The sequence below is a fragment of the Molothrus ater genome, chromosome 24 (genome assembly GCF_012460135.2).
Source record: "Molothrus ater isolate BHLD 08-10-18 breed brown headed cowbird chromosome 24, BPBGC_Mater_1.1, whole genome shotgun sequence".
In the NCBI taxonomy this organism is placed as follows: Eukaryota; Metazoa; Chordata; class Aves; order Passeriformes; family Icteridae; genus Molothrus; species Molothrus ater.
Genome location: NC_050501.2, coordinates 4,772,440 through 4,799,673, shown reverse-complemented (window position 1 = coordinate 4,799,673; position 27,234 = coordinate 4,772,440). Strand labels below are relative to the sequence as shown.

At 48.0% G+C, this 27,234-nt stretch overlaps 1 protein-coding gene across 3 annotated transcripts in view; it reads right to left on the bottom strand.

The window, feature by feature from the left end:
- CSMD2 (CUB and Sushi multiple domains 2) overlaps positions 1 to 8,567 on the bottom strand; it is a 248,594-nt gene extending 240,027 nt beyond the window's left edge. For 2 of the 3 annotated variants that reach the window (XM_054517183.1, XM_054517184.1), the window contains exon 1: positions 7,918 to 8,311. In XM_054517183.1, the coding sequence (XP_054373158.1) occupies positions 7,918 to 8,074 (157 nt within the window). In that variant the 5' untranslated portion in view covers positions 8,075 to 8,311. The other variant, XM_036396894.2, reaches the window with a different exon arrangement.
- Positions 8,568 to 27,234: the final 18,667 nt, after the last annotated feature.

Here is a 27,234-nt window from a genome sequence, read left to right as displayed (position 1 = left end):
AATTCTGTGCAAATTACAGGAGCTGTGCAAAAGCCTTCCTGCAACAGAAGCAGCACTTGGTTTTATTCCTGACTTTTTTTGACAATACTCCTTGAAGTTCAGTGGCAGACAGACAACTTTCACCTCAAAATGTCATTCACAATTAATCCCAAATTGTACATGAAATGGTTGAATTCCCTCCATGCAATCAAGGGAGAGAAACAAGAGCACATAAAAGTTGAGCAGTTAATCAACCTCGTGCAATTTGTACCTGCTGAAAGCTCCTCACAAACATCCCAAGATCTCTCTCTCTCTCTCTCTGCAGAATAAATCTGTAAATCATTTTGCAAATTCTGTTTATCCCTGTTGTAGGTGTGAAAAAACGCAATCACTTGCTTTTTAAAATTTTAGAAGTTTCATAGTAATAAAATGGTTATAGAAATAGCAATATAACTAGAGTAATAAAAATTTAGACAATTAGGATTTAGGACAATATGAGACAATAGAAACAAAGAGTTTCAGACAGTCCAGGTACCTTTTCTGGGCAAAACAAGCCCAAAAAAGGACCCAAATTAACAGAGGATTAACCCTTCAAACCAACAGCCTGTTGCATATTCATACACCTCATTCATGATGCAGAAATTCCATTCAAACACAGGATTCTGTCTGGGCAGTGCCAACTTCTTCCTTTGAATCCTGTCAGTGAAAAAAGTTCGTTTCTTCTGATAATGAAGCAATAAATTCTTTTTCTCTGAAGGATTTAGGTGATCTGTGGCTGTTACCTGGTGCAAGTACCTTATGTCTGTGGGATATTTTTTCTTTAAAAAAAAAAAAACCCACATACTTAGTTTCTATTTTAACATTTTGTTATAACCTACAACTATATTTAACACGCTACTTAAAAAAATTAATACAGCATCACTTTCTAACATAACACAGACAATATTCATTTGAATATTTGCAAAAAGCCAACAATAAAATGTGGATTTTTCACATAGGGATGGGGAAGGGAAGATCCCCAAGTGCCCCAGCCATGGGAGGCAGCAGGAACTGGGCTCTGACAACGTCTGCGAGTCAGGGGAGTGTGCAAATAACAGCAGAGCACTGAAGCAGCAAATCCCCAGTTGTGGTTAATTCTCTGCCTGTGATTAACTCATCTTCCTTGGCTATTCCAGCCCTCCTTGCACCTCCTCATGCAGCTGGGGCTGGGATTATCAGCCTGTGACCGTGCCCTGCTCTGCGCTGAAGTGACAGCTGAGGGCCAGGTAAAATGCTCCACTGAAACAAAGCAAAGGCAGGTGGATGAAACCCAAATAAAGCCATTTCAGCAGGGCAGAACAGACTTCCCATCCCAGAGGTCAGAGGAACAAATCTTGCCTTCCTTTTGTGTTATAATGTTCTGGACAAAGACACCTTTATTTGAGATTCACCGTTGGTTTATCTGTCTGGAAATGGGAATCACAGACATTTTGATAAATGGATGCAGGAATTGTTCTGTTCCAGTGTAACCACTGTGAAATGCCTTTGCACAGACACAGCTCCAGCCTCATCTGCAGCAGGGAGGCTTCTCAAAAACCACCTCAGGAGCTGCAGCATCACATCCCCGTGCTGGTGCTCAGCGTGGGATGACGCAGGAGTGACATCCAGGCTGCTCCTGCTGGGTGACCTTGGCCAGGCCCTCCTGCTCCTGCCTCCTTCCTGACTTCCAGCACCTCCTGGAGCACCCACTGCTCTGCCCAGGAGGGAAACAGGAGGGGAATGCCTTTGGACCAGCAGGAAATGGGGTGCTGTGGGTTTCCTGCAGGTTGGATGGAAAGAGGAGCTGCCTTCTGAGGACACCCAGGATTAACAGAAGAAAAAGCTGAAACATCAGCAAGGATGGAGAAGTTTTTTTGGTGAGGACTTGGCTGCAGCTCCAGTCCTGCCCAGGTGGTGCCCACACAAACCAGGCTGGCTCTGGTGGCACTGGTGGCCTTTTCGTGGTGTCCTGCTAAGGCAATCCTTGCTTGGCAAGCAGAATTCAGGCAGCACTGGATAAAAGCCCCTCTGGGCTGTGATTTCCACCTCCAGCCCTCCAGAATTACACGCAATGCTTGTTGATAGTTTAGAATGTTCCCTACGCCCACAAGGGCCACCTCCAGGTGTATCCAGGAGGAATTTCTGCATGGAGAGGGTGGTCAGACATCAGAACTGCCCAGGGAGGTGCTGAAATCTCATCCCTGGAGGCGTCCAAGGAGGCCTGGATGTGACACTCAGTGCTCTGGGCTGGGGACAAGGTGGGGATTGGGCACAGCTTGGACTCTGTCACCTGGGAGGGCTTTTCCAGCCTCAGTGACCCCGGGATTTTGGGTGTTTACACCTCAGGTAATGACACTGCTGGTAATTCACACACCAAAAAGCCTCACCTGGTTTAAATCCCCTTAAATCCTGATTCCCTTTCCCTTCCCATCATTCCTCACTGGATATTGGAGCCAATCAATGGGATTCCAGCACCTCTGACATTTCTGTGGATGTCAAAGAGACAGCTCAATGCTGCACTCAACAATTCCAGCAGTAGAGAATCTTTACTACTTAATCATTTCCCTTTTTTTTTTTTTTTTTTTATTTTTGTAGCCCTTAAAGTCTTATCTCTCCCCTTCCATTTGAATTTGCTCTATTTTCTGTTGGAAAAAAAAAAAAAAAAAAAGCCTAATTTAAATTTAGGCCTATTCATGGTGTTTCTGAACCTCCCAATGCCTGGAAACATGGAGGAGAGTAAAGAAGTATTATTTAAAATCCACTCAGCTAAACAGAGCTTTGTTATAATTTCACTAAAGCCTGTGAAAAATTACTCCAGCCCCGTGTCTCAGGATACTCCTGATAAAAATGGAGTTAAAAAGACTTTTCTTGCAATGCTATGGGCTCAAAACCAGTTAAGGCTGCCTGACCTTGCCCCCAACTAACCCTCAACATTATCATAACAATTTCCTCTGGTCAAGATCCAGGCCAAATTCTGGCAGGGGTTGGGAGGGCAGCAGCAGGAACAGAAGCACAGCTGTGAAATTTGGCATTTCCCACCCAGCTGGGCTCTCAGAAAGCAGAGAAGGGCAGCAATAATTCCATGGCTGGAAATCCCTGGAATGCTGCTGGAAGAGCAGGAACCATTCCCTGAGTGCAGAGAATTGAGGAACGCTCGGTTCTGCTCATCCCACAGCACTGACATCCCCTGGTCAACAGCTCAGCCACACCTGGGACACAAATCCATCATAAACAAAATTCACAAGCAGCTTCCTGCTCGTCCACTCTTTAGAAGTCTGGAAAAAACTGTTTTCCATCAAGAAAAAATAATAATTACAGGGGTTTAAAATTGATGTGCTGCTGTTTCAAGCTGCTGCATCCTCCCTTAACCCAGTTGCAAGCAAGGTGCTGACTAATAAAGCACAGTGTGTAAATAATGGTGTCAAGACCCTTTTAGAACAGGCCATTAAAATGTGTTTTATCTGTGTTTATCCACACCCATGGGGCCCACACATGCCCCTGATGGACCCTGCAGTGCTGGAGCTGAGCTGATTCCCCAGAAAGCACCAAAGGGGTGAGCAGCACTGCTGAGCTGTGTGCTCACAATCAACAGACAGACTCCAGAACCAACAGACAGAATTCCAGAACCAACAGACAGAATTCCAGAACCAACAGGACAGAATTCCAGAATCAACCAGACAGAATTCCAGAACAACAGACAGAATTCCAGAAACCAACAGACAGAATTCCAGAATCAACCAGACAGAATTCCAGAACCATCAGACAGAATTCCAGAATCAACCAGACAGAATTCCAGAACCACCACACTCCAGAGGCCAGGCAGGGCTCAGCACCAACCCACAGCCAAAGGCAAATCCAGAGCCCTGTGCTGATTTTACCCCCGTGAAAACACCACTGCAGCCTTCAAACTGCAAGGGAGAAGCTCACAAAGCACTTCCACAGCCATAAGAAACTTCAAACTGGAAGGGGGAACCTCACAAATGAGAGGAACCGTGGATTTGTCTTTCCAAACCAGCTGTGAGGTCTGCTGGGAGATAAAACCAGCACTGGGAGATAAAAGGAACAATGGGAAGGATTCCACTGATGGGTGAATGGAAAAAGAGATTTGATTTTACAAATAAACTTTAGGTTTGCTGAGAAATGAAATTGGACATTGAAAGATGAAAGAAACAATGGGGAAGAAAAACCCCTAAATTCCTTAAGAATTAGAAATTCAAAGAGAGGGTTGTACATTAGAGAGGAATCTTTGGGATCAGGTGTTTTAGGAAGTCTGAACCTCTCAAGTACCTCAGAAATGGGGAAAAACCCCTAAATTCCATAAGAATTAGAAATGAAAAGGGAGGGTTGTACATTAGAGGGGAATCTTTGGGATCAGGTGTTCTGGGAAGTCTGAACCTCTCAAGTACCTCAGCAATGGGGACAGAGAGAAGGGAAATGCAGCTGGGAAATTGGGATAAAAAGGAGGCTGCAGCCTCCAAAAACTGGAGAGACCCCAGGGGATGCCCCATGGCCTCTCCCTTGATTGGAATAAAGTTCCAGGACTCCTCTGTCTCCTTTTTGGACACAACCCTCTGCTGTTTGTGGATGGATTTTCCTGACACAAAGCACTTCCATAGGCACAATAAACTTCAGACTGGAAGGGAGAACCTCACAAAGCACTTCCATAAGCACAGTGAAGTTCCCATCACCAGGCACCACCTTCCCTCCGCTCCAGCTCCATCCTTCCCCCAAGGGAAGCTCCATCACCCTGCCCTTGGACATGGCAGCCCCTCAGGGCACCCCAAACCCCGGGCTGGGTTTCAGAAGGACATTTCTGGGCAGGCAGGGCCCAGCTGATGTGATGGGAGCAGGGCTTCTCCCCCTTTTTCTGTGAATTCCTGCCCGATGGCTCCACACACACGGCTCTGCTGCCACACTATGGGAGCTGCTGGCTACTGCTCCCTGCACAGCCCCAGAACGGGAGAGCTCGGAGCTCTTGGAACTTTTTGTTCCACAGGGGTTCAGCATTCAGAACAGGCTGAAACGATTTCCTGGGACTGAAATCAAACCCCAAACCCACGGTGACCCTGCAGAGGGTGGGCGCCTCCCCTCCCTCCCTGCGTACCCAGCACCAGGCACTGACGCCCAAGCTGGCATCCTGCTCTCACAAAAACATCCTTGCTGGGGTTTCAGAATCTAAAGAGGGGACTTATTGATCAATGCCTCCGGCTCTGATGCAGATAAAAAATCTGAGGGCTAAAAAGCTTTCGCAGGTCTTCTGCTCACAAAGCAAAACAACCCAGAGCAGCAACCTCTGGCTGAAGGATCCAGAACAGAGAGCTCAAAATGCAGACAGGAGGGAGCAGGGGCCTGAGAAGAAAGGATTAAATGCTCAGCGAGGTACAGAGTGAAGATCCAGTATGAGTAAGCCATGGACAGCTCAGAAGAAGAGAAAAAGCTGTAAGCCCCTGGTAGAGTAAATCTGAGATTTAGGTATCTCTCCATCAGTCTGCTTGCATGAGGAAAGCTCAACAGAAGCTGCTGGAATGGTTTTCCTCTGTGCACAGGCTGAATGTTCATGCTGAAGAGATGAAAAATAGCCACCAAAAGAAATATTCAGCCTTTATTAAGGACCTGTAGGTTGTTTGGGTGGGTTTACAGCCTTTCCTAACAGATGCTCCCAGTCAGCAGAACTGTTCAGCTCCACTGCAAGAGTGTTCAGGAGCAGCAGTTAATCCTCATCCCCCAGCCCCTGATAGGAAACCTGCCTTACATAATAAAATCAGCCTTGCATTCCAGATAAAATTTTTCCTCCAAAAAAAACCAAAAAAACCAAACAAAAAACCCAAAAAAACAAAAAAACCCAACAAAAAATCCAAAGCCAAGGAGCTTTCATACACATCAACACCCAAACACACATTCCTCCAGCCTAGGATACAGCAGACAAGACAACAGGACTTGGAAACTTGGAAATGGGGGCACTGCACAGTGTGGAGAGCAGCCACTGCCAAGCACTCGGCTCTCCCACTCTTCCCCCTCCTACACACACAGAAGGACAGTCCCTAAATATTTGCTGTTTACACCAGAAATAAACTTCACTCCCTGGATCTGCTTTGGCTGCAAGGGCAGCTGTGGAAATGAGGCAGGAGACACAAGCAAACTGCCCCCAAATTCAAGTCTTCTTCTGCTTTCAAGCCCAAACATGCATATTTCATAAAAACCGGGCTGCTGAGGCCAGCGAGCTCATGTATAAGAGATCTTCAACTGGGAAGGCAGGAGGAAAAGGAGGAAAGTGCTTCCATCTTCATGCAAGGCATCCAGAAATCTGTTCTATCAGCTGTGGGCAAGCAGCAGGGTAGTGAAATCCTGAATTAAGATGCCAGGGAAAGGCAGAGGGGAGAGCAGTGCTGGCATTTTTCACAGTCATGCTGCACATCAGCAGCTCCTGAAGCAGCTCATCCCAAACCTGACCCAGCAGAGCAGGGGAATGAGATCATGGAGAGCCAGAGCCTTCCTCACACGGCAGCACTGGGAGAAAACTGCTGCTGCTGCTCCGGAAGGATGCAGCTCCAGAGCCTGGATCAAACACCCTCAGTGCTGTGCCCGAGGTGCCAGGGCAGAGTGTGCCAGCACCCCAGTGCCACCACCCCAGTGTCACCACCCCAGCAGCACACAGCCTATTGCCAGCACCCAGTGCCACCACCACAGTGGCACACAGCCTATTGCCAGCACCCCAGTGTCACCACCCAGTAGCACACAGACTATTGCCAGCACCCCATGCCACCACCCCAGTGCCACCACCCCAGTGTCCACCACCCAGTAGCATACAGCCTATTGCCAGCACCCCAGTGCCACCATCCCAGTGCCACCACCCAGTGGCACACAGCCTATTGCCAGCACCCCAGTGCCACCATCCCAGTGTCACCACCCCAGTAGCACACAGCCTATTGCCAGCACCCCAGTGCCACCATCCAGTGTCACCACCCAGTGGCACACAGCCTATTGCCAGCACCCCAGTGCCACCATCCCAGTGTCACCACCCCAGTGGCACACAGCCTATTGCCAGCACCTCAGTGCCACCACCACAGTGCTATCATCCCAGTGCCAAACAGCCGACTGCTACCACCCCAGTGCCACCACTCTAATGCCACCACCACAGTGCTATCACCCCAGTGGCACACAACCTACTGCCATTATCCCAGTGTCACCACTCTAGTGCCACACAGCCTATAGCCACCACCCCAGTGCCACAGACCCCAGAGCCACCACCCCAGTACCACACAGCTCAGTGCCACCCCCTCAGTGTCACACACCCCAGGGGCACACTGACCACTGCCATCACCCCCACAGCCCAGTGCCATCACTCCAGTGGCACACAGCCTATTGCCACCACTCTGGTGCCATCACCCTAGTGGCACAGAGCTCAGTGCCACCACCTCAGTGCTATCATCCCAGTGCTGAACAGCCTATTGCTACCACCCCAGTGCCACAGACCCCAGAGCCACCACCTCAGTGCCACCACCTCAGTGCCACCACCACAGTGCTATCATCCCAGTGCCGAACCAGCCTATTGCTACCACCCCAGTGCCACAGACCCCAGTGCCACACACCCCAGTGCCACCACCTCAGTGCCACCACCACAGTGCTATCATCCCAGTGCCGAACCAGCCTATTGCTACCACCCCAGTGCCACCACCCCAGTACCACACAGCTCAGTGCTACCACTCAGTGCCACACACCCCAGTGAGTGCCACCACCTCAGTGCCACACACCCAGTGCCACACACCCCAGTGCCACACACCCCAGTGCCACCACCTCAGTGCCACCCCCCGAGTGCCACCCCCCAGTGCCACCCCCGCACCCGCTCCCTCCGGGGCTCCATCCCCGCGGAGCCGCTGCTGGATCCGGAGCTCTCCGGCCGAAGTTGCCCGCGGCACTCACCCATGGCCGATCCTGCCAGCAGCCCCAGCGAGAGCAGCAGTGCCCGGCTCCAGGCGCTGCCCTCGGCCGCCAGCAGTGCCACCATGCCCAGCTGCCAGCAGTGCCTCCCGAAGCTGCAGCTGCATCCCGGCCGGTCCCATCCCAAGGAAGGTTGCATGTCAAAGGGCAGCGGCACCAATGGGGCGTGCTGGGGGTCCGCTGCTCGCCGCTCTTGGGTTTTTCCCCCTTTCTTCCTTCCCCTCGGCGATTGGGATAGTCCTCGGCTCGGCTGGATGAAGAGGAGAAAGGAAGGAGGAGGGGGGAGGTGAAGGGGAAGCGGGTCAGGCTTGTGATTTTGATTTATTTTTTTTTTTCCCCTTAATTTTTTTTTTTCAGCCCGGGAGGAGGAAAAAAAAAAATCCCACCGCATGGAAGGCTCTGAGCTTCTGCAGCTGGAATGAACCAAGTGTGGCAGCAGCTCGGGAGAGGAGAGGAGAGGGAAGGCGAGGAGAGGGAGAAGAGAGGAGAGGAGAGCAGGGGAGGGCTGGCGCGTCCCTCCCGGTGGCTGTCTCAGAGCCAGCTCCTCGGCAGCAGCAGCACCACCAGCACCACGCAGCCCGCAGGGATTTATACTTCTTTTTTTTTTTTTTTCTTCTTTTTTTTTTTTTTTTTTTTTTTTTTTTTTTTTTATTAAGCCACTTGATTAATCGTTCCCGGAGCTTTGTTCCCTCTCTGGATGCCGGGCGGGGGTGGGGGGGGGGGATGCTGTGTTACCACCCCAAACCCGGCATCCAGCCCCACAGCGCGTTTATTTTTGATACTCCAGCTTTCTTGATAAGGAACGAGCCCCCCCACCCCCATTTCCTGTTACTCACCCCCCCTTCCCCCATAAACAACCTGATGCTATTGACACAATTCTTGTGATGAGGCGAATTTTGTTGCAAACACGGATCACGACAGAACCCCCCCCCTCCCCTCCCTTTTCCCTGTCTGTGCCTTGTCCTCGCAGCTCGGCTCCCTGATACTGGTGGGACTGGTCCAGGGGCATCCCGGAGGTGGGAAAGGCTGTGCCCCCCTCCCCCGAGCTAACAGGGGGGCTTGGCAGGGCTGGCAGAGCCCCTTTTTCCCCCATCACCAGCAGCACCTCCCCTTGTTTTTGTTTTAACATCTCCGGTACGCCGTCCCTGGAGCTGCAGGCAAGATGGGGAAAAGGGAGGGAGGAATGGGAATGCAGCCACTTAACGCCACATTCGGGAACTTCATTATCTTGCTAATGATGCTCAGATCCAGGGACAAGGAAAACAACTCGAACATGACACCAGAGCTTAAGGAAATAAATAAATAACGAAGAAAAAGGCACTCTGGAACGCTCGAGCATGCTCCCCCTCCTCCCTCCTCGCCAAGCACCGACTTCACGTTCGTGACAGGCTCGGAGCCGCGCTCTCCCCAAACCCCTGGGGAACACAGGGGGTGTCTGCCAGCCCCCACACGCCCCTTCTCCAGCCCTGTTATCCCCTTTCCCCCGTCCATCCCAATTTCCCCCGCTCCCCGCGGGATGCGGGGCCGGGCCGGTGCCCCGGTTCCCAGAGCGGGCCCGGGCCGCTCCCCCTGGGCCTGGCCGGGGCCACCTCGGGGGCTGCCCTGGCACCCATCCCCCTGCTCCCCGGCTTCGCATTTGCTGCAGTTTCTTGCTGCAAAACCCCCTTCTTCGGCCGTGTTCCGGTTGCCTTGAATGAGCTTATTTGACAGCTAAAAAAAAACAAATTATATATCGAGGGGGCTCGCAGATCTGGGCTCAATCCTCCTTGTCTGTCCCTCTGTCCCCTCTGCATTTCAATCCTCGCACTGCCCACACCGGGAGCCGCTGCCAAGAGCCAAGGCAACCGCGGCTGGCACATGAAAGAGTTGCTTTATGTCTGTTTAAGCTGCAGCATCAATTCAAACAGCCCGATTGTGCACAGGCACAGCTCCCTCAGGGAAAGCTCCAGGCCACAGCTCCGTCAGCCGCTGTCCCCTCGCCACCCAGAGATGTCCCCCTGCCCAAATCGCATCCTGTGCTGGGGCTGCTGCAGGGCAGGGGCTGAGCCAAGAGCCCTGCATGCACCACAGGCGTAAAAAAAAAGGAATTGAGGAGCCACAGTCCCACTTTATTGCCGGGCAATCGGATGGCAGCTATTACAAATGCAGGGGTTCCTCCCGAGCAGGTTTGCATCACCAAAAAAACCCGGAGGTTTAGGGTTGAGCTGTCTCCAGAATAATTAAGAAAATAATAATTAAGAAAAAAATGCTGCGTTGATTCACGGGAAGGACAAATTGCCATGAGCACACACAAACCATCCCTGGCGTCCCCAACTCCTCATCCCCCAGGGAGGGATGTGGGGATCCCAGCCCGAGTCTCACCTTGCCACATCACCTCTCCCTACGCTCACAATTCCTGCGAGGACACAAATCCTGCTCTGCACTGCCACCCGCAGCCCAGCGGGCTGCAGGGACACATTCCCCGCTGATTTTATCCCATTTTTTCACATCCCGCTCGCCCCCGCCGAAACTCTGCTCGGATTCCTCCCCAGGAACCCCAGCAGCGTCCCCAAGGCGATTTGTGGGGTGGGTTTGGGGAGAAAACCCTTCCCTGTGAGGGTGAGGAGGGGCTGGCACTGGGAAGATGGGGTTGTCCCATCCCTGGAAGTGTCCAAAGCCAGGCTAGACAGGGCTTGGAGCTACCTGGGATAGGAAAGTGTCCCTGGGTAGGGAAAGTGTCCCTGGATAGGGAAAGTGTCCCTGGGATAGAGAAAGGTGTCCCTGGGATAAAGTGTCCCTGGATAGAGAAAGGGTCCCTGTGATAGGGAAAGGTGTCCCTGGGACAGAGAAAGTGTCCCTGGAATAGAGAAAGTGACTCTGGGATAGGGAAAGATGTCCCTGGCATAGGGAAAGGTGACCCTGGGACAGAGAAAGGTGTCCCAGGAACAGGGAAAGTGTCCCTGGAATAGGGAAAGGGTCCCTAGATAGGGAAAGGTATCCCTGGGATGGGGAAAGTGTCCCTAGGATAAGGAAATGTGGCCCTGGGATAGGGAAAGTGACCCTGGGATAGGGAAAGGTGTCCCTGGGATAGGGAAAGGTGACCCTGGAACAGGGAAAGTGACCCTGGGATAGGGAAAGGTGGCCCTAGGATAGGGAAAGGCATCCCTGGGACAGGGAAAATGTCCCTGAGATAGGGAAAGGGATCCCTGAGATAGGGAAAGGGGTCCCTGGGATAGGGAAAGTGTCACTGGGATAGGAAAAGGTGACCCTGGAACAGGGAAAGTGTCCCTGGGATGGGGAAAGGTGACCCTGGGATAGGGAAAGGTGGGATGAGCTGAGCTGATTTAAGATCCTTTCCCATCCAGATCCACACCTTTCCCAAGGAATCACCTGTTGAAACAAAGCCTGAGGCACAGGGCACATCCTCCTCCTGTTGAGGCAAACAATTTCCACTTTTTTTCCACCACAACCAATTTTCTTTGGGAAAGTGTGTCCCATGAAACTCGACTACTTCAAATTCTGAAGCACCCAAAGCAGCTGCTGCATTCGCTTCCCCACAACATTTAAAGGAAAACAACCAGAGATGCATCAAAATATTTACAGGAAGAAGCGAAAGCAGCATTCAAAGGAGCAAAATTGAAAATTAAAGTGTTATAGGGAAGCTACTGTAAACAGCTGATCTTCAGAAAGAAAAGCTGAATTTAGCACAGAAAAATTTATGCCAAATCATGTTTCACAGGACAAATAATGGGGAGAGAGGGAAGGATGCTCTTCACATTAATTGGATAATATTTACTGTGTGCTCCCAAAATAGAAAAAGTAAAATTGACAAATCCAGCTCGACAATCAGCAAGAATTAACACGTGGCCAGTCCTAAACATCCCAACAAAACACCCTGCAAACCTGGGCCCATCCTGATTGGGACGTGGAAGTGTTAAATGATATTTTACCTTCCAAAAAAAACCCAAAACTTCACAGATGAGGAAACAGAGAATTTTCCAGATGAAGCCATGGAGGAACAGAAGGGGAAAGCTGCAGCCTGTGAAACCACCAGACAGGAATCCCTTTGAGAAAATGGGGCAGAAAGTTGTTTCTGTACTCAAAAATAACCTAACAATGTTCTATTTTCATACCCATGGCACAAATCTGTTGAGGTTTTATTACACAGAATATCTCTGTTCTTTAAAAATAGAGGGGAACCAGCATCCCACTAATTACAGTGAGCCTATGATTAGAGATAATTAGATACATTTACAATTTAGAATTTCCTAACTTGAGCTGTTTATGAACCATAGATGTGCCCATAGTGTGTGCACAGAGCATCAGTCATTCCCTGCAGCTATGAGGAGTAAATTGATAACACATTAAATTATTGAACATGGCAGGAGCAAACTGGAATTTAAATGGGTGTTTGGGGGAAGGAAGCACAAGGATTGGGATTTGGAGCAGGTGACCATTGCAGGCAGGTGGATGTGGCTTAAAGGAACACAAAAATTCAATCTCTTTGCAAGGAGCACAGAACTCTTCATCCCTTTGCAAGGAGCACAAAACTTGAATCCTCTGCAAGGAACACAAAATTCTTCAATCCTCTGCTGGAACACAAAACTTCAATTCCTCTGCAAATCCCAGAGCAATCTGGGGGTTTGGAGGGCCCCCACTGCAGTGCTTGCTCTGCGGTGATGTCCAGCCCAGGTCTGGAAAGTGCTGGAATGGCCTTTTCCACTCAGGAATTGTTGTGTTCCCTGCCAGGGGCTGCTATCCCACTTTTCTCTAACAGTCCAGGATTTCCCTCTTGTTGAAGGAGAGCAGACACAGGAAGCTCATGGAGAATTGGGATTGTCCAGCTTGGAGAGGAGAAGCTCTGGGGGGACCCAACTGTGGCCTTGCAGGACCTGAGGGGGAGCAAGGATGATGGAAAAGGGACCATTTACAAGGGGTGGAGTGACAGGACACAGGGAATGGCTTCAAGCTGGAGAAGAGGAGATTTGGGTGGAATATTGGGGAGAATTCCTCCCTGCTGGGATGGAATTCCCAGAGCAGCCGTGGCTGCCCCTGGATCCCTGGAAGTGTCCAAGGACAGGGCTTGGAGCACCCTGGGACAGTGAAAAGTGTCCCTGAGGGTGGCACAGGATGGCATTTAAGGTCCCTCCCAACCCAAATCACTCAGGGATTCTGTGGCTGACACATTCCTTGAAGCACCTCAGCATGGACAAAACCTCTGGAGACATCCAGACCTCCTGCCCAGGATTCTGGAGTGAATTCATCACTCTGGAGGTGTGAGACACAACCAAGCAATTCTCTGCAGCATCCTCATCCCAGAGAGTTCTGAGCTTCGGGAAGAGAGTTGGGTTCTACTCCTACAATCTCATCTGGTCTCAAATTGTCAAGAAAATTCTCAAATTTGGTTCTATTCCTATAACTACATTTGGTCTCAATTCCTCAAAAAATTCCTCAAAAAATTCCTCACATGTGGTTTTCCTTCTACGACCTCATTTGGTCTCAAATTCTCAGGAAATTCCTCAAATTTGGTTCTATTCCTACAACTTCATTTGGTCTCAAATTCTCAAGAAGATTCCTCAAATTTGCTTCTATTCCTATGACCTCATTTGGTCCCAATTCCTCAGGAAATTTCTCACATTTGCTTCTATTCCTACGACCTCATTTGGTCTCAATTCCTCAGGAAACTCCTCACATTTAGTTCTATTCCTACAACCTCATTTGGTCTCAAATTCTCAAGAAGATTCCTCAAATTTGATTCTATTCCTATGACTTCATTTGGTCCCAATTCCTCAGGAAATTCCTCACATTTGGTTCTATCTTCTACATCATTCCTCACCTCTTTGGTCTCAAATTCTCAGGAAATTCCTCAAAATCTCAGGAAATTCCAGGTGAGAGTTTCATGGCCTTCCAAGGGGATTTCTCTGCTAATTCCCAATTTTGGGGGGTTGTCTTGCACAACTTCAGCCTGGCAAAGTGCCTGACCTAAACCAGACTTTGCTCACAGGCAAATCATGTCCTCCTAACTGCAAATATCCCACAGATAATGAAGAAATTGCATTTTTATTAACACCTTCAACCTTGTGTTGTTTTATAGGAGCTCCTGCAACACTGCAGAAAAAAATTCATTCAAGCATTTCAGATTTTCTACTACATTTATTCCCAGCAGTGGCTAAGGCTGAGCTTCCCTCCCTCCCTATTCCAGTTTTCCCAAATATTCAAATTTCCCACTCTTTTAGGGAATAAAACAGACCCAAATTTGGTGAGGAGAGAGCAGAACAACTCACAGATTTGGGGAACAACACTGAGATTTGCAAAAAATCCAAATTGAGGATCCTTGTCCTACAAAATATGAAGAAGGAGATTATGGACAGAGAGGAAAGAGCTCATCCTTCCCTCTGGATCACCTTCCCAGAAAATAAAATGTAAAAAAAACCCAGCCAGAAATGGATAAAGGCTCCTAGGAGCTCCATTATGAGGAAGAGAAAGAAATAATTTGGAAGTTTGATGCAATCCCCTGAAGCTGGACTGAATTCCTGGGTTAAATTCCTGGAGAAGCTGCAGGGACAAACCTCAACTCTGCAAAATTTTCAGGGAATTCAGTGTTCCTGTCCTGGTGTTGTGAGGAAAAGCTGCCATTTATCAAAGTCCCAGAGTCCTAGAAGGACTTCATGCTTTCCCCAAAGTGAACATTTCCATCTCCAATAATCCCCTATGATTTATAGGGTGAGAAACAGCTGGATGACAATTCATCTGAAATGAATTTTTTAAGGATGACAGAATAAGAAGGGGCTTTTTCTTTTTCTTCTTTTCTGTATGGGAAGATGGAGACAAATAATAAAAATGTTTTATTTATGAAAAATGCCTGAGCTGCTCAGAATTGAGTGCTGGTGCAATAAAGATGGTTGATAGAAGAAGAGACTTGGTTGTGAAATTTCAGAGATAGGGACTTTATTTGTGTGTTCAGAGGGAGATTAACACAAACCACTCAATGCTTGGGTGGTGCATGACTTGCTCCTGCCTTATTCCCTCAAACTCCTGTTAATCCAGAGTTTTAAAATGGAGTTTTAATAGGAAAGACCAAACTATAAAACTCGGACATGGAATTATATTATATATAATATATATATGCCTAATTATATCCCCTTGGGGTGTTTCTCTTGGGAATTTCAAGGCTCTGAGCTTGACAGCAACCCCTGCAGAGCAGCTCTGCTTCCTCCCATCCAGGCTGGGGCTGCTCTGTTTCAGCCACTTGGCTGGGTCAGAGGTACCAGACTGATTAAATGAGATTTTACAGCCTCTGGGAGCCCCGTCACAACAAATCACCAGCAAAGCCTCACCCAGCCCAGCACCAGTGACTCAGGGCAGTGACAAAGATCTGAGTGTGTGTTTCACCCAGCACCACTGAGTCAGCTCCCAAATTCCCATTTAGGCTTGGCTTAAGAGGATATTGCACTTGTAGAGGTCAAAATGGGAATTAACTCTACAAAGATCTGAGTGTGTGTTTCACCCAGCACCACTGAGTCAGCTCCCAAATTCACATTTAGGCTTGGCTTAAGAAGATTGCACTTGTAGAGGTCAAAATGGGAATTAACTCTACAAAGATCTGAGTGTGTGTTTCACCCAGCACCACTGAGTCAGCTCCCAAATTCACATTTAGGCTTGTCTTAAGAGGATATTGCACCTGCAGAGGTTAAAATGGGAATTAACTCTGCAGAGTGGAAAAGCCTGGGTGTTCTGTGGGTAGTTACAGGTCCTACAAAAGGTGGAGAACCTTCACTGCTGGAGGAGCTGCAGGTCCAAATGTGCTTCACCTCTTCAGGCAAAGCACTTCCTAAGGGGACAGGCTCCAATGTGGGTCATAATCCAATTAAAAACTGGAGGATCCTCCTGGTGGGACAGGGCTTGGAGCAGCCTGGGACAGGGGGATGGAATGGGATGAGTTTTAAAGTCCCTCCCAACCCAAACCACTCTGATTCTCTGAAATTTAGATTTAGCCCCCGATAAACCAACACCAGATTTGTTCTCTCCTCCTGTAGTTAAAAAATTCAGCTCTTCCTTCCCTTTTAATCCCTTTAATGTAAACAGAAGCAGGTCGTGGTGCAGCCAGTATAAAACTCAGAGTCTGTTTACTCCTGTGGGCTGGATAAACAATCTCACAGCGATCCTCCAGGTGACATTCTGCACATCAGAACTGCTTCCACACTCACTGTTCCTCTGCATCACCATCTATTTTGGGTTACCCAGATGGCTGAGGTGCTCTAGGACAATTTATAAGGAGGAATTCATGCCTTGGCAAGATGTGCCCACTGGCCCTTTTATTTTTTTTTTTTCCCCTCCGCACGCGGCTGCGAGCCAGGATTTCAACTCAGCTAAATGAGACAAGCAATTAGGAACCTCCTGTGTTCCCACAACATTCCTCACTCTCCTCACCTTGTGGGGAAGGGGACAGGGGGGACATCAACCAACCTGTGCAAGGCAGGCAGCTGGGAGAAACCCCAAACCCCATCCATCACTCCCAAACTCCCAGCAGCAGCAGAAACAACGAACTCAGAGCCCCAGGGCACCTCAAATGTGGAAAAATGAGAGGGGGGACACCAATAAAGAGTCCAGCTGTCACATCCCATCCCTGGGAGTGCCCCAGGCCAGGCTGGATGGGGTTTGGAGCAGCCTGGGATGGTGCAAGGTGTCCCTGCCCATGGCACTTTAAGGTCCTTTTCAACCCAGACCATTCCAGGATTTCATCAATATTGAATTTCTCAAGGACAAGCAGCCTGCACTGGATCCATCCCTGGGGTATGTTCAGCTGGAAATCAGGGAGCTGAGGATCAGCCAAGCTCCCTCCAGGCCCCAAAGGAAGGAGGCTGGAGCATCAACAAGGAATGGAAACCACAGCTCTGCTCAGTCAGGAACACCAGCACACCAAGGCAGCCTTATATGGATTTAATAACCACAATTCCTGCCCTATTTCACCAGGATTACATGGATTCTCCATGCAGAATTCCTGCCTTATTTCACCAGGATTACACAGGTTCTCCATGCAGAATTCCTGCCCTATTTCACAGGATTACATGGATTCTCCATGCAGAATTCCTGCCTTATTTCACCAGGATTACACAGGTTCTCCATGCAGAATTCCTGCCTTATTTCACCAGGATTGCATGGATTCTCCATGCAGAATTCCTGCCTTATTTCACCAGGATTACACAGTTCTCTCCCAAAATTCCTGCTTTATTTCAGCAGGATAACATGGGTTCTCTCCCAGAATTCCTGCCCTGTTTCACCAGGGTTACACAGCTTCTCTCCCCAAATTCCCACTTTATTTCAGCAGGATTACATGGTTTCTCTCCCTAAAATTCCTGCTTTATTTCAGCAGGATTACATGGTTTCTCTCCCAAAATTCCTGCTTTATTTCAGCAGAATTACACGGGTTCTCCATGCAGAATTCCTGCCCTGTTTCAACAGGATTACACAGATTCTCCACCCACAACTCCTCATTTCCAGCACAGAGTTACATGGTTTCTCCACTCAGAAATTCCTACTGTGTTTTGCAGGATTACACAAATTTTCTCCCACAATTCCTGCCCTGCTCCCAGCATGGGATTAAAGACACCTAATGAAGATTCTCATCATTTTTTTTTACTTCTTTCCCATTATTCACCTCATGGCTGTGCTCCCATACGGACCTACAAGAATATTCCAGTTCTCAGGAGTTTTTTTACTCAGACCTGGAAATTCACACTTCCAGCTTTTCCCAACACATTTTCTCCCAAACCTCTGTAAGAGACAGGAAAGAGGAATCACCCCCATTTTACAAATAAAAAGCTGAATTCTAGTGAGTCAGAACTCAAAGGCTTCATCCATCCAGTTTAAGGGCACAAACCACAGGAAAATAAATTCTCAGGGACACAAACCAAGATCTGGAGGGCACAAAAGTCATAAAACTTTTCCTCTGCCTTGACCAATTCCCAAAGTCCCTTCCAGTGCATTCCATCACTGCTGTATGTCACATGAAGCTTCCTGGGCAAATCCTGATTTCTTTCCTAACTCATTGCTGAATTTTCCCCCAGATTCTCTTGCAGGATCCACTCCTTCCATTGTGGCTGCTACAGGGTTCCTTTGAAAAATAATTTTACAGAGCAAAATAATTATTTACTTACGGTTTTCCAACCCAAAACTTGGATCAGAATTTCCTTTGGCTCAAGCCAGGTCTGTTCTGCCCCAGTAAATTCCCATTTTCTTTAAGTGGAGTAGAAGCTTGGACTTCTCTCCTGTTCAATGCACTGCCTGTTTTCCTCCAATATTCCTAACACAATTAGCATAACAAGATAAAGGAATCATCAAGTCCTTTCCCATTTTTCTTCCTTTGTAAAAGGACTGATGACAAACTGGGAATCAGGATCTCTATTGAATTACATTTGCCACAAAAGAGTTCATTAAGTAATAGTACATAATAAAAATCATCTGTCAGCTTGAGGGATTGACCAAATCCACTTAAGGGAACAGCTGGTTATTTTCTGGAGCACTCCAGAGCCAACGGTCAATATGTGCAAGGAGAAAGAGTGGGACACAAGGAAACAAGGAACAGGTCAGGGATTGGAATGCCAGGAGAGTTTCTGGGATTTCCTGCACAGTTGGTGAGGAATGGAGGTGAGATTTTACCCATGGCAGCCCAATTTCTCCCTGATTTTTGTGCTGGCAGCAGCTCCTTTCACCAGGAAAAGGATCAGGGTGTGACAGACCTGGAGATGCTTCAACAAATCATGGAATTTCATCATCATCAAATCATGGAGCATCATCAAATCATGGAATCCCAGGATCACTGAGGTTGGAGAAGAGCTGCAGGACCAGAGTCCAGCTGTGCAAAATCCCCACCTTGTCACCAGCCCAGAGCACTGAGTGCCACATCCATCCAAGGCGTTCCTTGGTCACTTCCAGGGATGGGGACTCCAAACTCTCTGGGCAATCCCTCCCTTCCAGTGCCTGACCACCCTTTCCATAAAGGAAAACAATTCTTATCTCATTTGCTTCTCCTGTGTTTTGCTCATGTGGAATTTGATTTAAAAAGGAAAACAATTCTTGTCTCATTTGCTTCTCCTGTGTTGTGCTCATGTGGAATGTGTTTGGGGATTGTTTACTCACAGGTGATTGTTCCATTGGATTCTGCTGGGAGTTGTTTTCACTCTTTGGCCAATCAGGGCCAAGCTGTGTCAGGACTCTGGAAAGAGTCAGGAGTTTTCATTATTATCTTTTTAGCATTCATTGTACTCTTTAGTTAGTATAGTACAGCATTCTTTAATATAAAATAGTATCATAAAATACTGAATTATCCTTCTGAGAGCATGGAGCCAGATTCATCACTCCTCCCTTTGTCAGGGCTTCCCTGCACATACAATACAGAATTACACCCATCCCAGCTCCTGCTGCCTGCAGTTGAGTCACCTCATCTGCATGGAAGCCTTGCAGAAAACCCACCCAAACAGTGCTGCTGATCTGGACTCCTTTCCTCTGGGACCAGACTCCCAGAACGCTCCCAGGAGCTGATTGTGCTGTGATTCAGGATGTGCTGTGGCTGGCACAGCGAGCAAACATGGAATTGTGAACCCAGACCCTTCAGGATTGACACTTCCAGCTGCTCTGAGCTGCCAGGCTCACATGTTGGAGGTGGCTCATGTGCATGTTGATGAGCCAGGAGCCAGTTCCTGCATCTTAAACTCCTGCTGATGCCTGGTGAAGGCTGGCTTAGAGCAGAGAATAGGCAGAGCTAAAGAATAAAGCAGGGATTTATTAAAAGGCCTCAATGGATCCACCTTGGGCAGCACAAGAGCCCAGCCAGGGCTGCACCAAGGTGAACCAAAATGGACACAAAATGCACAAATGGTCACAGGGTCTCTTACTTTTTTAAGTTCTGCTCCATTTGCATATTGGAGTTAATTGTCCAATTACAGCTTTAGCCCATGAAGTCCCTTCATTCTTGTTTTTCTCTCTCCAGCCCACGTTGTTTGTGTTCTTGCACCTGAGATTTGGATCATTTGTCCTTGGTCACCAGCTAGAGGAGGAGTTGTTTTGTCTCCCTGTTCTGTGCAGAGAGCTCACCATCCCCTAATAGGAAGCTCAGAAGTACACACTAAAGCAGCACAAAACCTGAAAAATATCAAAGCTCAAACCTGAGGCATCACTGCAGCCTCCCAGCTGTGCTTTAAACACTGCCCTCCTAACAGCAGCATGCAGGGACTGACATGGGTAGGAACCTTGTACTACCAGGATCTCGTGCAGGGAGCAGATTCCAGGCTGGATTTATCAATCCAGCTGCAGGTGCAGGAGGGTGTCAGTGCTGCTGAACAGGGAAATCCATCTGACAGGAGCAGCACGCTCAGAACACATCCAAGGTTTGGGAATTTTATCTCCTCTTCTGAAACTCGGCCCTGCTCATCTTTCAGAGATGTTGCTGCAAAAGCAGAGCTGGGCAGAGATGTCTTATTGAACATCTCCCCCAGGGCAGGCAGCATCTCCTGGGTGACGGAAGCATCCAGCTGAGGGATGAAGAGCAGGGAGCATCCAAACCCATCCCAACCCTTCCCACTGTGCTGTATTTGCAGGGATGCCCTGATGAAGGCAGGAATGATGCATCTGACTCCATGTCCTCAGAAGGCTAATTTATTGCTTGATAATACTATATTATATTTTAAAATATATATTATATTAAATAATAAAGATTTATATTATATAATTTATAGATATGATATATTACAATATTACATTATAATACTATATTATATTAAATTATATTAAAATATATATAATGCTATAGTATATTAAAACTTATATTAAAGTAAAAATACTATATCATAATATAATAATATTCGATTATTATTACAATACATATTATATTATATTATATTATATTATATTATATTATATTATATTATATTATATTATATTATATTATATTATATTATATTATATTATATTATATTATATTATATTATATTATATTATATTAATGATACTTACTGAATGCTAAAAAGACAATAATAATAACTTTCCAGAGTCCTGACACAGCCTGGCCCTGATTAGCCAAAAAGTGAAAACAACTCCCAGCAGAATCCAATGGAACAATCACCTGTGGGTAAACAATCTCCAAACACATTCCACATGAGCACAACACGGAGAGAAGCAAATGAGATAAGAATTGTTTTCTTTTCTCTGAGGCTTCTCAGCTTCCCAGGAGAAGAATCCTGGGCAAGGGGATTTTTCCAGAGAATGTGAATGGCACAGCCCTGTGCCCTCCTGGTGCTCCTGGCGGGATGTGCGGAGCACTCAGGCTCACTCTGAGTGCAGGGAGGGAGGGAAGGAGGCTCCAAAGGTCACCCAGTCCATTCCCCAGCCCGAGGCAGATCCAGAACGTCTGCCCACATCTGGCACACAGCTGGCAGAGGTGGAGCTGAGCCTGCCCTGGGCAAAGACTCCCTGGATGCTTTAGTGCACATTCAGTGATTTCCTGAGCAAAAAGGAGATCCAGGCATCCCCTCCCAAATGTTCACTGCCAGCACATCCTGTCCCTGCACAGGGATCCTTAAACCCAACCTAAACCCAATCCCTGCCTTATTTGTGGATTTCCCCCTCAGCTCCTATTCATGGAACAGTCCCTAAACCAGATATTCTCCTACAAAAATTCCAATTAATTGTCCAACACTGATTGGGGTGTCGTGGCCGTTTTGTTTGTTGATTTGGTTGGGTTTTTTTTTTAATTTAAACAAGATTATGTTTTCTTCCAGACAAATCAGCTGAGGATTAAGAGTTCAGTGCCCACCTACTGCTGCTCCTGGAGCTCTAATTCAAACCCCATTTTCACACAGAATTTGGTGCTATCAGAGCAAATTCTTCTTTTCTCCAGTTCATTTGTTCACGCTGAAGCAGATGAACATTAGTTAAAGGCTCATTCCCAGCTCCAATTCCAACCTCCTGGCTCACAACACAAGATTTTGAGAGCAGCTTCTTGCATCCACGAGAAACTGCTCCAAGCTGGCTGCCAGTGGTTCTGAGGGATTTGACAGGAATTCCAAAAAAGAGGGGAAGGAGTGCTTTTAATCCTGGCTATTGCAGCTCTGTGCAAATCTTCAGACACTGGCACAGCTCAGGGATAGGGAGATTTCCTGCCATTTTCCCAATTTTTTTCCCTGGCAGAGGAGGAAAATTTTTTTGATGAAGGGCTGAGCCCACCATCCTGCTCACTACAGCATCCACACCTGCTAAAAACTCCCTAAAAAATCCTGGAAACAGCTCCACCTCTCTTACCACCTGATCCTAAACATCCTGCACAATTCAATCTTCTCCAATGGATTCAAAATTGGAGTCATGGGGTGTAATTATTACCCCCTGTTAATGAGTTTTCTTGCAAATGCCCACGTGCTGCTGGGGCTCTCCTTCCCCATTTGTGCACTCCTGAATTAATCTTATTAGGAAGCACAATATTCCAAGCATTTATCCCTCACTTCCTTTCATTTGTATAAATATGTTGCTCTGCCATGTTCTCTAATTGCTTAACATCTGCTGGAAGGAAGAGAAAATAAACACATTATGGCAAGAACAAGCTGTGATGTCCTTTACAAATCAGAGTGGACTGAGAATTCCAGGAACACCACACTGCACAAGTCACCCAGCCATGAAGTGAGGAGGGTTTGGCACCAAGATTCCTGCCCTGAAACCAATCAGTTCATTTTTGGTTCAAGCGTGGATCCCTTCCAAGCCAGGATTTTCCATGATCCCAACTTCCTGACAGTGTTTTTGCCCGAAATCTGGGACAAGTGAGCCCAGCAAAGCCTGACAGAGCCATTTTCTCCTCAGCCACTGCTCTCAGCATCCTCAGCACTTACTCAGCTCTTTCCCCAGCAGCTCCTCAGCTGCCTGTGCCAGCACCCGTTTATTAAATGAACATTTCAGGGGACAAGGGATGACAATGGATTCATGGGGAGCCACTGGAGCCCCCTCAGCTCATGGGTGGCACTTAAAGAACCCCACAAAAACTGGGGGCAAACAGGAGCTGCAAACCCCTGGGCTTTCCCTACATTGGGAGAACACATCTGAACCCCAGGTCTGAGGCAGTTTTGGTGGAGTTTACTGAAAAAACTGACAGAGACATGGCTTAGACCAGTACAAAACACCATAAAACTGGCCTAGAAGCTTTTGTTGGAGCAACAGAATAGTTAGAGAGTCTTAATTCCATTTCTCCAGCTCAAGAAATCCTGCTCTGTCTCCTCTGTTCCAGCCTGAGTTTACCTCCTGTTTAAAAGGAGAAAACAAAGCTAATTTTAGCTAAAATCTGAAGTCACAGGGTGTAACGTGAAGCTGCTGTACATTACCTGTGCAGCACAATGTCACTGTGACAGAGCTGACAGTGCACTTGGATTTTATTGTGTGATTTCATGAATGACTATTAACCACTGCACTGAGCCCTGTAAATAGCAGCTCATTTCTGAGAGGTTTTTTTTCTTTAAAAATGACTCCTTGCTGCTGCTGCCATTCCTTGTCTTGCTCTCTGAAGATGCCACTTATCAACTGGGGATTCAATTGTGTGCAAATGAAGAGTTTATTGACTTTACGATTTTCCCCTCCATATTTTGTAAGCTAAAGCCCAACCATTCACCCAGAAAGAAACATCTTGTAAAAAGGGAGGAGGAAAGATCTCAATTGCAAGAGATCTTTTATCCAAACTACAGCTTGTGGAGGCTGATATTCCTGGACAAAGCCAGGAGGGACACAGGGAAAAAAATGGGGGTGTTATAATGTAAATCAACTCATGTTGTGGCAATTTTGGACTCTGCACCTTCCTATATATTCATGAAACCCTTTTTGTCCCCTTCAGGGGATTCTCCTTCTCACAAACCCCACTGGCAGGGCCAGAAAACAGCAGCAAAATTCAATCTAACCAGAATTATTTTATCCATAAATAAGGCTCCAACCACCAGGAACATGAGTAGATAACACCAAACACAGAAACACGAGGAGATAATAGTGCAGATGCCAAGATAGGAGCATCCTTAATTGTCTGGATCTGGCAGGGAGAACAAACTCCTGTGCAGTTGGGTTTTCCTCCAGTTAATTCTTTGTGTCTGTGCTGGGCAGCCCAGCTGAGGGGGGGGAGGCAGCTTTGCTATCAAATCTTGGTTTTAATGAGCAAAAAATATTCTGTCTCTGCTCTGCAGGCACAGCTCCAGGGTAAAAGCCAGCCCTGCCTGGCTGGGAAATGGTTTTTTGTCAGGACAAGTTAATCCTGGCCAAGGAATCCTCCTTATCTCAGCTGCTCGGGGGAGCTCATCCCTGGGATGCTCAAAAAGGGAACTCGGGCTCTGGTGGGGGCAAAGCTGTGTTCACCACACCCAGCCCAGCTCCATCAGCTCCTCCTGCAGCATTTCCAGGCTGGAAATCAAATGGTTTCACTGGAAACCCCCAGGAACTGGGATCCTAATTCCCATTTGTTCAACACCTCCCAGTTCCCAAACCAGCGCACTGTCCCAGCTCCCATTGCGCAGAGTGGTGCTGGCAGCACTGTCCAGATCTGGAGAACTGCACCAAGTGGGGGTAAAAACTGAGTTAATTTAACCCAGCCCTCCTGCAGCATTTCCAGGCTGGAAACTGGAGTGGTTTCACTGGAAAACCTCCTGGGAACTGGGATCTGTGGGACAGCACTGTCCACAGCACAGGATGGAGTTTGGCAGAACTGCCCAGATCTGGAGAATTGCACCAAGTGAGGGTAAAGCTGAGTTACCCTGACCCAGCCCAGCTCCATCAGCTCCTCCTGCAGCATTTCCAGGCTGGAAATCAAATGGTTTCACTGGAAACCCCCCAGGAACTGGGATCCTAATTCCCATTTTTTCAATACCTCCCAGTTCCCAAACCCAGCGCACTGTCCCAGCTCCCACTGCCCAGAGTGTGCTGGCAGCACTGTCCAGATCTGGAGAACTGCACCAAGTGGGGGTAAAACTGAGTTAATTTAACCCAGCCCAGCTCCATCAGCTCCTCCTGCAGCATTTCCAGGCTGGAAACTGGAGTGGTTTCACTGGAAACCCTGCAGGAAATGGGATCCCAATTCCCAGTTGTTCAACATCCCCCAATATCCAAGAGGGGAAAGATTTCCAGATTTTCCTCGCTATTTGTGCTCTCTGCATGCCTGGCAGGAACACATCATGCAATTCACCTTCAGTTTACAAATGGCCACACAACGGGGAGGGAAAAATAATGAAGCATGAAATGCAAACCCTGCATTGGAGGTGAACCATGAAACAGCAACAGCAGCACAGCTGTAGCCAGGGAAGAGCTCACACCCAGTCACAAGTGGGGAAAACTGGGGCCAGGGCAGCCCCCACCCCAAAAATGAGCCTTTAGAAAGGGCAGAGGAGTTGGTGGGGTAAATGGCACCCACCAAATTCTCTGTTTTGAGCTGCAGAAGCTGAAGGCACAAGGGTGGGGAGCACTTGAACAGTGACAAGGCTGCAGCAGGTCCAGAGTTACTCCTGACAGCAGCTGAGGAGCAGTTCCAGGGATGTGGAGCCAGAGCAGCTCTCTGTGGAAACACAGAGCAACTTCAGGGGAATTACTGGGGCAAAACACAGCCAGGGACACACACACAGCCTCAGCTTCCACCCCTGCTCCTTCCCAAGGCTTTGCTGCCTGGCACAGGCTCCAGGAAGCCCAGAGCTGCTCCCTGGCTGTCCCTCGTGTCCCTGTGAGTGCATTTCCAGTCACACACTGGGCTGGGCTGGGAAGGAATTTAAGGCTGATCCCATCCCACTCCTCCATGGGCAGGGACATCTCTGCTTCTCCAGCCTGGCCTTGGACACTTCCAGGGATGGAGCCACAGCTTCTCTGGGAAATCCATTCCCCACCCTCAAAGGGAAGATTTTCTTCCCAAATTCCCATCTAACCCTGGCACCCTTTAGCTAAAGGCCATTCCCCTCTCCTGTCACTCCATGCCCTCATTCCAGCCAGGCACACAAACAGCTTCTCCTGCCTGCAGCTGCTGTGGGAGACCTGAACCCAGAACACTCCCAGGTGCTGCACAGAAGCCAGGAAAGGATCAGAAGTCCTGGGGTAGCTCTGTTCTGGCCAGGGAGTGGTACCTGGGCAACCACAGCCACAGGGAGGCTTTGCTGTATTGGCCAAAAGAGAAAAACATAAGAAAAAAACAACCCAAGGGCTGGGGACAGCAGCAGCCTGCACAGATTTGGGGTTGCACTTCATGGATTACCAATCTTTGAGATTCACTTCATAGATATCAATCTTTGGGATTCACTTCATAGATATCAATCTTTGGGTTGCACTTCATGAGCATCAATCCTTGGGGTTGCACTCCATAGACATCAGTCTTTGGGGTTGCAGTTCATGGATATCAATCCATGGGGCTGCACTCCATAGACATCAGTCTTTGGGGTTGCACTCCATAGACATCAGTCTTTAGGGTTGCAGTTCATGGATATCAATCTTTGGGGCTGCACTTCATGGATCTCAGTCTTTGGGGTTGCACTTCATGGATATCAATCTTTGGGGTTGCAGTTCATGGATCTCAGTCTTTGGGGTTGCATTTCATGGATATCAATCTTTGGGGCTGCACTTCATGGATATCAATCTTTGGGGTTGCATTTCATGGATATCAATCTTTGGGATTGCACTTCATGGATATCAATCTTTGGGGCTGCACTTCATGGGCAAAATCATTGCCAAAACCCCTCACTTGGCTTAGGAGTCCTCTCACCCTCGTGTGGAAATGCAGCAGTTCTGGGCACTAAAATCTTGTAACATTTGCCCCGGGAAATGGTGCAGAATCCTGTAGAAATCAAATCTTGCAGCATGGCACCACAGAGTGCCACGGGAATCCCATTGCTGTGTCCAGGAGCACATCTGGCCATGAGCCATGCCACTGGGAAAAGCCACCCCAAACCAGTCCTGGAGAGCTCCTGAGCCACCTCCAGGACTGTGGTGCTGCCAGTGGGGTGGAACCACCTCAGGAAGGAGCTGCATGTTTTTCTAAGAGCACGCTGCTCACCTGAACTGCATCCAAGTTTGTATTTCAGAATGCAGCTCCCCAGCCCTGCAGCAAACACATCCCTGCCTCTCTGGACTGCCTGTTCTGGAAGGAGATCTGCTATCAGCTATCAATTGCAGTAGCAAGCATCTAATTTGACTTTGGCAGCAAGATGACAGTGTCTTGAATGCTAAATTACATCTGCAAAAAGGTCAAACCCCATGGATACCTGAGCATTTACATAATTCAAACAGCTCATCATCAGTTGCCTCCTTTTTTTTTTTTTTTCTTCTTTTTTTAAA